Source organism: Ochotona curzoniae, unplaced genomic scaffold (genome assembly GCF_017591425.1).
Source record: "Ochotona curzoniae isolate NIBS_2020 unplaced genomic scaffold, NIBS_Ocur_1.0 contig_3498, whole genome shotgun sequence".
Taxonomy (NCBI): domain Eukaryota; kingdom Metazoa; phylum Chordata; class Mammalia; order Lagomorpha; family Ochotonidae; genus Ochotona; species Ochotona curzoniae.
Window position 1 is genome coordinate 34,028,816 of NW_024465885.1, and position 12,398 is coordinate 34,041,213.

Genomic DNA, 12,398 nt, shown 5'->3' on the forward strand with positions numbered 1-12,398 from the left:
TAAATGTATCTGAACTAATCTAATAGAATCAGTTCATTTGTCTGTCAAATGAATGATTTAATTTTCCTTTGTGTTCTGTTAGGGTATTCTCCTGGTCCAATATTAACTGGTGTTCTGTGGCATTTTATGATACAGGAATCTGTGCTCATCTAAATAAGCTTTGGATTACTGTTACCATCACATTCTCAGTACAAATTTTTACCTTGATTTAATATTATTTTTAAGTATTACTTACAATTCCAGCATTTTATTAAAAGGTCAATTATTTGGTCTTGAAAGCAAGGGATAATGGCACATTTTCTAGAATCGGTGTACTATTTTTTCCACTATAATAGAAATGCATCTGTCAATTTTTACAATAAACTGTTAATGATAGAAAAATTGTAGAATATGCAGCTATTTTCTTTTAAATCTAACCTTTTGAAATAGCATGTCTCTCCTGTCATTTATTACTGCTCTTTAATATAACATAATTTAATATCTTGTGAAAATCAGTGTGAATTCAAGTTTTATACAGCAATGTTTCCTCCACTGCATGTGCAAATGACATAGTTAGCAGCCAAAATGTAATTTTTATATAATCTTTATTACTGGATTATTGTTAATTACTGGATGACTGTGTAGCTTTACTCATTCCAACAAAGTTCAACTTTGGGGTAAAATTTTTACTTACATGTTGCCCAACTTAGTATTATATGTAAAGCATTGTGAGTATGAATTATGAGTTCCCTGGTAATGAAATTTGCTTGATTTACAAAATTTTAATGTTTTAAATTGTGAATAAGTGTTTGATTTCATTTAGTTGTGAAATGCATAGTCATATAAACATGTATTTGCTGGATATTTGCTTTTAAAATCTGAGAGTTGCTTGATGTTTGGATTGCATCTTACATATTATTTAATAAAATATTAGATCTTCATATGCAAAAACCAATTAATTGTTTCTCAATTTTTTTCAGCTCTTCTTCAAGTGACAATTTCACTTAGCAAAGTAGAGCTTAGCGTGGGTGAATCTAAATTCTTCACCTGCACAGGTATGTATTTTCACAAATATTTTCAGAATCCTTTCAGTTTTTACTATTGACAAAATAAAAATAGTTAAAAAAATTATCTGACAAAGAACCCTTATGCTTAGGTTTCCAATAATTAGAAAAGTGTCAATTTTGGATATCATATTATGGATTGTGTATTTTAAGTGTTGCTTTCTTAATTTTAGCAGCCAATGGTGTATTTTATTTGAATATAACATTATGAAAGAAAATCTATACATTATAACTTAAATGTTTAAATATTATTCCTTCTTAATAGTAATATTAGATGATTGCAAATATTATAACTACTTTATAAGAACATGATAATTGTCTTAGATATGGTACACTGCAGTATTACACCTGAATGAAAACCTTAGGACAGAGTTCTTACGTTTGAAAGATGAATATTCACTTAGAAATACTATTTAATCAAGAAAACTTTTATAAGTTTTTTGTGGTTGTTCATTTAGGATATATTATGAAATCAATATTTGCATATGGGCCTTTTCAAGCAGAAACACAGAACTCATTCAGAAGACACTTAGACTTTAGATTCAAATTCAATGTTTATAAAGCTGACCACTAGGTACATTCTATAGCACTTTAGATTAATTATATTCATATTGTGAATATAACTGTTAAGAGTTAAGATTTAAAACATATTTTCTCATTCCAATTTTTGTTTTAAATTGTTTCTGTTCATGACATAATAATTAAAAGTGATTGAAACTAATCGTCCTGACGTATGACTTCGCCTAAACCTTCTTTTTCATGCTTTTACTCAAGCATGCCTAATTTGTCATGTAAAGCAGTATAATTTGTTTTGAAATTCATATCATAGCAAAAAATAAGAAGGAATCATTTTCTTCAATGTGGCCCTGCAGATGTTGGTTAACTTCATGTATCTTACTCAGTGCTTTTGAGTTAATAATGTATGTTGCTTCCACAAATTATCTCTGAAGCAATTAGGTAAAATACATCTTCTGGTGAAAACATAACAAGCTTCAGCTTAGAAGCTGAAGGAAGAAGATAATAAGCTAGATTCTGAATTGGAAAGCTGAAATAACTGTATACTCTATAATGATTTATTTATAATTCCTTAACTATATAAGTACCAATTAAATGCATTTTAATTATCAGGTGATTAAATAGTTAAGAGTTTCATATTGAAATGATGAAACTACCCATGTTGCTGAAAGAAAGGGAAGATTTGAACTCCATTTTAAAAATGGTCATTAGCTTAATGTATGCAAGTATAGCAACTTGGAAACTTGATCTAGAAGCCCATATTATCAAAGAGTAAATCATATTTTGTTATTTGCAATGTTGTAAGTTCTGCTTACTTTGGGAGAAAAAGTGATACCATATTTTCCTGATGGAGATTGATTGAGCATGTGACATAATGTTATCTAACAAGTGTTGTTCATAATCTAGCTCAATGGACAATTCCATTTTAGAAGCTTAAGTTCTTGTAAGAGCTTCTGGATTTTTTATACTTGTTGGAGATCGAGTCCTTTGTGTGGCATCAGCAAAGATGAATATTTGTGCAAACATTTGTGTTTACTTTTAATTCTGTAAGATTTTTAGATTTCTTGTCTTTCATTTATTGTTTATTAAATTGTCATAATGGTTTCATATTGGTAAGAGGTAGTGCCAAAGCAATACTTAGAACATATTTTGAAACATTTGTTTTCCCGTGACTCTGCAGCAATTGGTGAACCAGAGAGTATAGATTGGTATAATCCTCAAGGAGAGAAGATAATTTCAACACAGAGGGTGGTGGTGCAGAAGGAAGGCGTTAGGTCAAGATTAACTATCTACAATGCAAATATAGAAGATGCAGGAATATATCGCTGTCAAGCAACAGATGCCAAAGGACAAACACAGGAAGCAACAGTAGTTTTGGAAATTTACCGTAAGTCATATTTTTTAAAGTTGCATAGTTGATTGAAATTGTGCATTAATTACAAAGAAATTGAAAAAATAATATGTTTATGTCAAGAGTGGCTCTTTTACCTTCAAGCAAGATTAAGAGATTTGCATGATCTGCCTTTCAATGCTTAATGTTTATGCATTAATTCAAATTTTACTTTGTAACAACTCACTATTTCACATACACATTTATCTTCAGTATTGAGTCACTGATCCCACTAGCTGAAGTTCTCCTGAGTGTCTTGGCCTCAGGATGGAGGGCACAACTTGAGGCTATCACTTTAACTTACTTTATGGAGGGAGTAAGAGAGAAGCAGAGCAGAAGAGAGTGGTGGGCTTAGAGCTCTACTAGGCTCTCTCTGGCTTGGGCTCAGAGCGTTTGAGACAGAGTGCCCTTCCTCAACCAGCTGGTTGACAACAATTTGTCTCTTCAGCTGAGTTCCATTTTATATCCACTGGGACGCTGTCTTTTCTTTAGCTTCTCTCAGTTCTCATTCTCACAGACTACTGAGGGTGGCAGTGGTGGCATTGAGTGTTGTCTCATACACCTCTCCAGCCAGTCCTAATTCACAAATAAGTTCCATAAACCAATTGATACTGTTCCTTACTCTAAGTTACAAGCAATTGCATTTCATTAGCTAACACTTCACAAATTACACATAAAGATTAAACATTATGCCAGTTAATATTCCAGACATTTCACATTTTAAGGCACTGGCAATAACACACACACACACATTTTTTAAAAATTTTATTGGAAAGTCAGATGTACAGAACAGAGGAGAGAGAGAGAGGTACATCTTCCATCCGTTGATTCACTCCCCATGTGGCCACAACTCCCCGAATGGCCCAGAGCTGCATCAGTTTGAAGCCAGGAGCCCGGAGCCTGTTCCAGGTCTTCCATCCAGGTACAAGCTTTGGGCCTTCCACTACTAGTCTACTGCTTTCCCCAGGCCACAAGCAGGGAGCTTGATGGGAAGTGGGGCTGCCAGGTTTAGAATTCACGTCCATATGGAATTCCAGCACATGCAAGGCATGGATTTTAGCCACTAGGCTAACAAGCAGGTCCCCCAAAATATTTTTGAACAATTTGTTACTATCCTCATCAATGTTTACTAATAAAAAATGATATAAATTGACATCTAAATATAAAGACATTGAAAATGGAAGATGATTTCTTTGTATAAAATGATATTCATTTTGTTCAAAACAGAACTAAGGTTTATTTTTATGTAAAATAATTCACATTCATAGGAAGTATAGTCAAAAGCCTATACATAGAATCTAAAATTATTTTGAGCCCAAATAAACTTAGATTTTAATTTCTTTAAAAATATAGCCATATATATGTATATACTCATAATTTATGTAGGCATGTATGTGAGAAGAAGAGATGGAGGAAGGGAAGGAGAAAAGGAGAGAGTGTGAGAGAGAACTTGCAATGCTTGGTTCTCTCTCAAAATAACCACAATAGTCAGCATTCATCTAGGACCAAAGTCAAAACTGTGAGCTCAGCCAAGGCCTCGCACATTAGTGACAGAGACCCAGCTTCTTGAGCCATCAAGACTACTACCCAGGGTGTAAATTCGCAGGAAGAAAGCGAATGCATTTGCTAGAATAGAGGAGAGATTTGGATGATTTGGGTGGAGATAGATTCCAGTTTATAAAGGATCTACCATGATGTTCTAAGAATATGGACTTGCATTTCAGCAAAATCGGAAATGTTGGGGAGAAGAATTATACGGCAAAAGGTTTCAGATTATCTATGTTGAACTAATTATTTTCTATATGATCAATGTACATTAATTCTAGTGTATGTTATGATAAGTAGTAATTTTATGGTTTATCTTATTTCTTAATACAGAAAAGCTCACTTTCAGAGAAGTGGTGTCTCCCCAGGAATTCAAACAAGGTGAAGATGCAGAAGTGGTTTGTCGTGTTAGCAGTTCACCTGCACCTGCTGTCAGCTGGTTGTATCATAACAAGGAAGTCACCACTACTTCTGACAGTTAGTATTTTGGTAACTCCATAAGTTATATGTTCTAAAAATATTGCAATCAAAAATATTTATATGGGAGATTATGGAAATTGTATTTTTTTTTTCTCTAAATGTCAAGCAGCTATTTTCAGGTAGCTAAAACTGTAAACCAGGGTTTACAGATGGACTTCAGGTTAAACCAGCCCCTATGCTTTTTCATAGTATGTTGTAAGAATACAGCCATAACCAATACTTACAGCTTTTCTATGGCTGCTTTGCAAGTAGAATTGAGCAGTGGTGACATAGATAGTTGAGTCTATAAAGTTTATGAGTTTTGAGTAATGGAGAGCTGCAGATGCTTACCCTTTGTGTACTCTCGCAGAACGATTAGTATACTACAAATAGCATTCAGTAAATGAAAGAGCAAGTACCGATGCATAGGAATTCAACATGGTATGTATATATACATACACACACATATATGTATATAATGGCAATGTTTTTGTGGTTGATTAGGAAGGGAAGGATTGAAGATTGGGAGAAGTGGGTGAGACCACTGTTTCCAAATTTTCTCTTTCTTCTTCCTGTATCTGGGCAAGGGGGAAGATAAAGGGAGAAGCTACACCCAGCTTCCCAACCACCCTAATATCTGTGGATGGAGAACAGCCACTCTGTGTCATCCCAGGGTCCATGCTGCTCCAATGGTTCCACTCTGAAATACTGCTGATCTCTCTTATCCAATGATGAGGAAATCCTTCCAAGGTCCATTGGTTTATATAGTCCACCTTCGAGTCTCCATGCACCCAGATATTTGCTGTCCATGCTTTGCTGGGGTAGTTGTCTAATTTGTTCTGCCCTCTTTCCTCTGCTATGGTGCCAAATGCCCTCTGCAGGCTCTAACATGATATACTTTTGTGGCACTAGATACTTATTTTGTGAACCTAGGAATCCTGTTTATTATTTTGAGATTGTCTATGAGAGACTTCCATATGTTCTAAATGTTGTGGCAAAATACAGAAAATACATTCATTCAAACTGTCTTTATGATTTTGCTTTAGATTGAGCTAAAATTTCAGAACAATGTGTCATCTCAAATTAAAAGCTTAAGTTGCTTATATTATGTCCCTATACCATTGTGCTTAACAGAGCATTTTTATCTTAGAATAGTTTCAATGCACCTGAATTACAGAGAAGCACAAAATAATTGAATCTTTTTAAAGTACTTTCCATTCTGAATGATCACATTTTGTGTTTCTGGGAGATGAAACTTCTATGAATGAAGGGGAGAAAGAAGAGTGTGTTTATGAATGTATAGAGAGAATGTATCATAATTATTGTTATTTTCATTTTTGAAATTTTACAAGAATTTTTCAGAGTTGGGCATATCCAGTGCTTTTTAGTTGTTGACTAAAACTTCATTTCCATTATAATAAGTTAATTTGTCAATTCACAATTTCCTCTTGTTTTTTAGTTTAAGTACCTTAAATTGTATCACTAATCACAAGATTACCCAGAGTGATATGTTTTCTGTGTACCCAACTTAATACTAAGAGAAAGGCAGACTTTTCATACCAATTGGGCAATGATGTCTTACACTTTCAGATTATCTCATTTTAAGATTTACAAGTACAATTTGGTCTTAGTGAAGCTTAAATATATGAACATTTTGACATAAGATGCATATTTAAAATGATCTCCAGCACAAAAAGCCTCAAAGTAAAGATTGACGACTCAATCTCAGTATCATGTTGGTGTAGTTCAGCTCGTTGGTACAGCTCACATTTTTTCTAATGTAGTAGGATGAATGGATGGATGGGTGGATAGATGGATGGATGTAAATAGAGAAATCCATTATGTCTCCTGTTTCTCAGGACCTTGAATCTTTGAACACCTTTTTAAATTTTTCGGCATAAAGCCAGATCCTTTTTTTTTTTTAAATATTTTTATTGGCATGTCAGATATATAGAAATGAGGAGAGACAGAGAGGAAGATCTTCCACCCACTGTTTCACTCCCCAAGCAGCCACAATGGCTGGAGCTTCGCTGAACCAAAGTCAGGAACCCAGAACCTCTTCCAGGTCTCTTACTTGGGTGCAGGGTACCAAGACTTTGGGCCATCCTTGACTGCTTTCCCAGGTCACAAAAACAGGGAGCTTGAAGGGAAGCGGGGCTTCCAGGACACGAGTTGGTGCCCATATGGGGAGATCCCAGTGTCTGAAAAACAGGGACTTAAGTCACTAGGCTATTGTGCTAGTCCCAAAAATAACATTTTTATCTTGATTTATATCACATGATGGAAATGTCATTTCCAGAAATATGTTCAATGATAGCCAGTTTGAGAATTGTGTTTCACAGACTGTAAATACTTTATATACATTTTAAGTTCTATGTCTTCATTAAAACTATGGATGCAACTATTTTATTCAAAAAAGTTCTGTATAATATGCTTATAGTAACTGGCTCATTCAATATATATCAAGTATACAACCCCTTGTGTACAAGAAGTTGTTTTATAATTAACAAGGGAAATGTGCTAATTGCCTCCAAAATACTGATGACTTAGGGAAAGATAAAACATAAAACATAAAACATTCAAAATCAGCTTCCTTGAGTGCTTTTTTTCCATTACCCTTGCGTTGGTTATTCAGTGGTATGCATTATTGACTCCATGGTGCTGCAATTTTTGTTGTTGTTGTTATTGTGGTTGTTTTAATATCAAACCCATTGTTGAATTTGTTTTATGGCTTCTCATTTAAGGGAATGTATAGTGAAGGCATAGTAGAGACTACCATATCCAGATATGAAGATAAAATGCAATATGCATCCCTATTTCCCAATTTAAGATGGACTCCCAATGAAACTGTTGGATAGATCTAGACAATGGGATGATGGACTGTGTGACACTGTCACAATTAAATAACAGACTGATGGAATCATGACTCCTATGAAGAACTATAATATTGTAGTAATATGGGGAAATTCAGTAAGGAGGAGGACATTTTGTTGGCGGTGGGATTCCCAGACCCTGTATAATTGTGCCACAAAAGTCAAAATAAAAAAAAATGCTTTATATAAGCATGAGTTTTTATATCAAAACAAACAAAAAAAGAGTAATCTAATTGATGATGGTAAAGAAGGGGCACGTAAAGGATGCAGGGTAATAGATGGTGTCAAATATGCCTGAAAGGGGCAATAACTTTTAAGGAAGGACAGAGATCACCTGGGCAAAGGAAAAGGGAGACTTTTCTGTAAAAGGAATGCCATGTATACAGTGTAGACACTGAATTCAAGAAACTGGAATGAGACTTTTCTGTAAAAGGAATGCCATGTATACAGTGTAGACACTTAATTCAAGAAACTGGAATGAGTTTCAAGAAAGTATAAGTACATACAATGCACGTACTTATACAAAAGTTATATATAATTAGAATTCTTAAATTGATAACTAACAAGGGAAACTGCACAGGAAAATGAAGCACTGACATTACTTGTAATGTGTTTGATTAATCCAAAGGGAACATCAATGATAGGGATTTAATCAAGGCAGTGTCATGGCCTAAAATGTGTTAGAGAAGGATATTAGTGAATCAGTTGAGGGAATGATTGTGGAAACCCGAAGACATTAGGAACAGTTTATAACTCAATGGAGTAACTGTAAGGGAGAAGAAATTCAGACTAATGACCAAGGGAGAAATGATAAGGACATGAATAAACACACTGAGAGAGACAGACTTTTTAACTGTGACCTCTGGAATGTTTCTTGTACAGAGATTTTCATTAGTTAGGAAATTGCCTTGTGTAGCCAGTTCCATATAAAGCCATTGAAATGATGTATGAGGAGTTAACTTGAGAAAACCAGACAAGGAATTTCAGGTCGAAATATTGAGCTAAAATTTAGATAGCTGAGATTGAGATTTTTATGGCATATTAACCAGATCATCACAGGAATAGTTGTTACATTCATAATAATGTTTTGTCTGATGAAAACTGAGAAATCAAGATGTAGACAGTAAGTGAAGCCATAAGCATGAATGAGAAATTCCATTGAATGAATAGCAGAAGAAAATGTGTAAAAATGATATCTTTAAGGGAGCATAAACAAATATTTGGAATGGTCTGATTTTTCTTCCTAATTTTTTTCTTACCTATTGATAATTACATCAGAATGTGTGTATATGTATATCATTGGTTAAGCATAACATATACTCATTAAATTTTTCTCATATCATAGTTACCCATGATTGATTGAGGTTTGCTGTCTTCAAAAGATTTTTGGAAACATATAAGTAATGTGCTTTATATTAGGAAAAATAGTTCTTAGACCTTACAAACATATTAGAAGTTTTATATACCTTTTTTGGTTAGAATGTTTTCACATTGGAAAGTTGCATAAGTAAACAACATATTTAATAGCATATATTCAAATTTAGAAGTTAATTTTCTAAAATTATTATAGCTTTTTTCTATTAGTAGAAATAAAGGATTCAATGGCCATTTGAATCTATAATTTTCCAGTTAAATGAAACAGATTTATATGTATTAAAACTTTGATATGCTTTTCTTTTTTATTGTTGCAGTTATTTTCCATGAAACAGTTTTGTATGGAGTCTCCTGCTCCTTTCCATCCTCCCTGCTCCCTCCCTACCATTTCCTCCATATTTTTCTAATTCATTCTTATCAAATCTTTCTTGGTTAAATTAATAAGCCTTTTTTAAATTTCAAATTAAGTGTGGGAAAGAAAGTGTGGAAAACAAAATATTACAATTATCTAGATACTAGTAGGAGCATCTCTTCTAAGTTTGAGATTTCAAAAAAACCCATGATGCTTCTTATTTTAATTTCAATCACAAAATCAAATAGAATATTTTAGAGTGTTTCTGATTTTTTTATTTTACAAATTGTGTACCTCCCTTTTAAAGTTTGCTTTTTCTTTAATGGCAAAACTATATGTTTGTCTTTGATTTACCAGGGGAAATATTCTTTGTAAACATACTTGTTTCAGAAAAATAAACGTTATGGAATCTATGCCACTTGAGCTGAGAATGCTGTGGCTGTAGTTTTATATTCTGTCTTAATCCTTATATTTGTATTTGCTCTCTTCAATAAGTAATTCCCTGGTTACCTGTGTTAATGACTATCAGTAGTCTGATGATTCCTTATTTCTAACAAAAAAAATATCCCATATTAATATTCAAATTCTTTGGAAAATTTACTTTATCCTGAGGGTGGGGAATTTGAAAAATAATATCACTCTTGCCCCAAAAGGCCCAAATGCAATAAAGATCTACACAATATCTCAAATACCGCATGGAATTCAACGATATCTGTAGATGAATTCATCAGTGCAATCTAAGATATTGCCTGCAAAACATGCTTCAAAATAGGAAAAGGCATGGCATCATCTGTTTGTTCAGAAGAATAATGGTTTAGCACTGCCAAAAAAATGTGAAGAATATGAACTAAGTCAGACCTGGAAAATAAAATCAGGCAGAGCTAATGTTAAGATTTCAGATCAATATAGCAGATCACCTTACCCTCAGTTTATTCTAATATACATGCATGTTTCCCAAAGTGCATATATTCAAAATGGTATCTTGATATAAAATTAATCAAGTCTAATCAGTACCTAAAACATATTGTATTGCATTTATTTTCCCTTCCCCTCTTTAAAAATAAACATGTTAAGTATGTCCAGGATATAATATTTAATTATGTAACTTGAATGGTATTTTACTTCATTTTTGATTGCTCCCATTAAACAAAATTAGAAGATTAATTATTGTGTAAACCGGGATGTTCAATATATTTTCTAATGCTTTGCCCTACTTAAGTTGCTATACATTCTCAATGAAAAGTTTCCATGTCTGCAGTATTAATTCTTTGTGCATTGTTCTTTTGAGCATCATTTCCGGCCTCAAAATACCAAAGGGGAAATAATAATATAACCACTGTATGTGGACATAAAATTGTGAATGTGTTTTAGAAAAAAGGTGTAACAAGGCATTGTTGAGTGGCAAAACTGAAGTCATGAAATTACATTTTACTTTCAAATTTGAATTTTCTTGTTGATGAAAAGTTTGATAGTGTGAGACAAGTGCTAGATTTTAACTCAGCAATTTAGAGCAACTGGCCTCAGCCTCTGATTGCTGATAACATTTCCTCCCATCTGCTTGTTTCCCAGATCGGTTCGCTGTGTTAGCAAACAATAATCTGCAGATTCTCAACATCAATAAAAGTGATGAAGGCATATACAGGTGTGAAGGAAGAGTGGAGGCTAGGGGAGAAATTGACTTCCGTGATATCATCGTTATTGTAAATGGTAAGCAGTGATTCATTTTGATGTATTTTATGGTTTCATTTTTGCCATGGGTTTATTAAAAATGAAACATTTAAACTCAATGCTCAGGTCTTTCCTAATGAATCTGTCCTATTCCTGGATAAATCAACTTTCCTCTTCTATGGCGTCTGTTACATTGCATTTCAGTCTCAAGGGCAGCAACTGTGATTTGCTTCACCCTATCTTCCTCACCACATTTCTGTGTGCAAATTGCTTTTTTGCCAAGTTTGCATTTTTTTTTTTACTTATTATCTTTTTGTTTCAGGATAGTTTTAAATATATAAAAAATAGTGAAGTAATGGAACTCCAATACACTCTGCATTCATCTTTCACTATTACTAACATCTAATATCAGTGTCTTATAAACTTTTCTTTAATTGCTATAATATCTATTTAATTAATCTCAAAGTTTCACTTTTATCCTGATTAAGCAATCAAGCTTTTCAATTCTAATATTGCTTCCCATTAGCTTCCAAAAAAAGTCAAAACAATTCTCATGACATACAAAGCTTCTTGCGGTTGACCCCATCCCTAGTTATCCTGCCTGGAGGCCTACACTTTAGAGATAGGGAAAAAGGGCGTTAAGATGACACCTAAGACAGGTGGAGAGTCCAGTGTTTATGAAGGATATCAGTAGATGATTTGAATCCATTAATACAGGAGGAAGATTTTGGTGCAAGAAAGCCAAATTTAAATATGGCATTATTTTATCTCTATTTTATGTTGTTATATGTATTATATCATATCTGTATCTGTATCTATATCTATGTTTATACATGTATTATGTAGAATAAACAAAACAACCATACAATGGATATTTATTATAATTTTTAACTTAATGATCTATGCACTGTATTTGATTTTCAAAAGAATTACAGTGACTTATTTAAGTATAATTCTGTATAGGAAATTATTTTTGTCAGTATTCCCCCTAAATATTGAAATTAAAATATAAATTAATACACACATATTTTAGAAGCTCTAAGTAATAAATTATGCAAATATTTGGTATCATTTAGTATTAAATATATGTATGTGTTTGGGTATGTTTGGGTAATTCAGAAATTTAGTAGCAAAATGCATATCGTGAAAATGCTATGTTAAGCTTGGAAAAGCTGCTT

At 33.2% G+C, this 12,398-nt stretch overlaps 1 protein-coding gene across 2 annotated transcripts in view; it reads left to right on the top strand.

Moving 5' to 3' along the window:
- The window catches only part of NCAM2 (neural cell adhesion molecule 2), a 459,908-nt gene that overhangs the window by 268,129 nt on the left and 179,381 nt on the right, over positions 1-12,398 (top strand). Inside the window, exons 2-5 of one of the 2 annotated variants that reach the window (XM_040980862.1) lie at positions 960-1,034; positions 2,740-2,946; positions 4,828-4,971; positions 11,122-11,259. In XM_040980862.1, the coding sequence (XP_040836796.1) occupies positions 960-1,034; positions 2,740-2,946; positions 4,828-4,971; positions 11,122-11,259 (564 nt within the window). The remainder of the gene's footprint in view (positions 1-959; positions 1,035-2,739; positions 2,947-4,827; positions 4,972-11,121; positions 11,260-12,398) is intronic. The other variant, XM_040980863.1, reaches the window with a different exon arrangement.